Below are 1240 nucleotides of genomic sequence, written 5' to 3'. Positions count from 1 at the left end.
ACACGGGGGTTCGCTATACTCACCTGGTCTCGATCCGGGTTAGGGCGAGACTTGTATAAAGTATTCCGTGCGATTGTTTTCTGGCGATTCGTTGTGGAAAAGAGTTATGGATGTCGTAACCGATAGTAACAAAATAAACAATCAATTCTATATGCGATAGAATAACTAAGTATCAATCTGTGTAAGAGAAGGACTTATGAGAGTTTACCACAACGAGTGTAATAATGAAATCCAACCCATTCTTATACCCATTGCTTCCAGTCCTGACATCTGACCCTTCCGGCTTTCCTTTGGCATCGCCAGATTCCCCAGATGTCGTGGCATCTGTCCCAAGGACGAGATGTCACTTCTTGGCGAGATGTCAATCACGTGATCAGCGCCCCGAGGTGATCATTACCTTTCGTCGCAGCCGCTGGTTGACCTTCAACCACGACTCCTGCGTCAGGGTGAGGATCCTTCTTTGTTACTTGTAACAGATGACTGCATATTTGGAACACTGCCTGCAAGGGTAAGGCCGCGATCGTTAATGACTATATTTAACGCGTGGAAGTTTCAATTTATTAATACATCTACTTATTAATTTATCACGAGGATTGCCCTGATAGATTGTATTTCATACATGGCCAGGGTGCAATCTACCGCTATAATTAATTTCCGAAATATTTACCCGAATTCTACTACAATAATTCGTGCGGTACGAGAAAAAGCAACTACGTAGAAAGTACCTATGTTGGATAATTAATCCGATGCCTTTACGCCCTACTCTGTGAAAATGCCCGATCCTCTTCAGGTGAAGTCAAGCTCTAAGATATTGTTAGCGGCTTTGATATATTCTAGTGAATATAAAGTTAATTGGCATCCACCCTAATCAAGTCTGAAATTACGCTTACTAGTTATCAGTCGCCGCAGTACCTATTTAGAAGTACTGACTATAGTCTGTCTTAGCCTTTTCCATCTTTAGAACCACGTCTTTTTTGTTATATCATATTCAATATGGTTCGAATCACAGCTCTAATGAGCGGATCCATCCTTCTTTTTGCTCTTCAGGCTTTAGCTAGTAGGTTAATTAACTTAAAGATTTTTCATATTACTAACGTTTATGTGTTTGTAGTGCCTGTAGAAACGACATCTGTTGAGCCTGCCGCGGAGAAGCGCGGTCTTAAACTCGCCTTCAAGCGTGGAGAAGAGGTTGAGCCTGCCGAGGAGAAGCGCGGTCTTAAACTCGCCTTCAAGCGTGGAG

The 1240-nt window shown here is 42.7% G+C and overlaps 1 protein-coding gene across 1 annotated transcript; it reads left to right on the top strand.

The window, feature by feature from the left end:
- Nucleotides 1–993: 993 nt before the first annotated feature.
- COCVIDRAFT_32336 (hypothetical protein) lies at nucleotides 994–1213 on the top strand (the record flags this gene model as incomplete). Its single annotated transcript, XM_014694461.1, has 2 exons — nucleotides 994–1057; nucleotides 1112–1213. Coding segments are annotated over 2 exons (166 nt in total), but the record flags the coding sequence as incomplete, so codon positions are not given.
- Nucleotides 1214–1240: the final 27 nt, after the last annotated feature.

The sequence above is a fragment of the Bipolaris victoriae genome (assembly GCF_000527765.1).
Source record: "Bipolaris victoriae FI3 unplaced genomic scaffold scaffold_582, whole genome shotgun sequence".
In the NCBI taxonomy this organism is placed as follows: Eukaryota; Fungi; Ascomycota; class Dothideomycetes; order Pleosporales; family Pleosporaceae; genus Bipolaris; species Bipolaris victoriae.
This window is presented reverse-complemented; position numbering and strand designations above follow the sequence as displayed.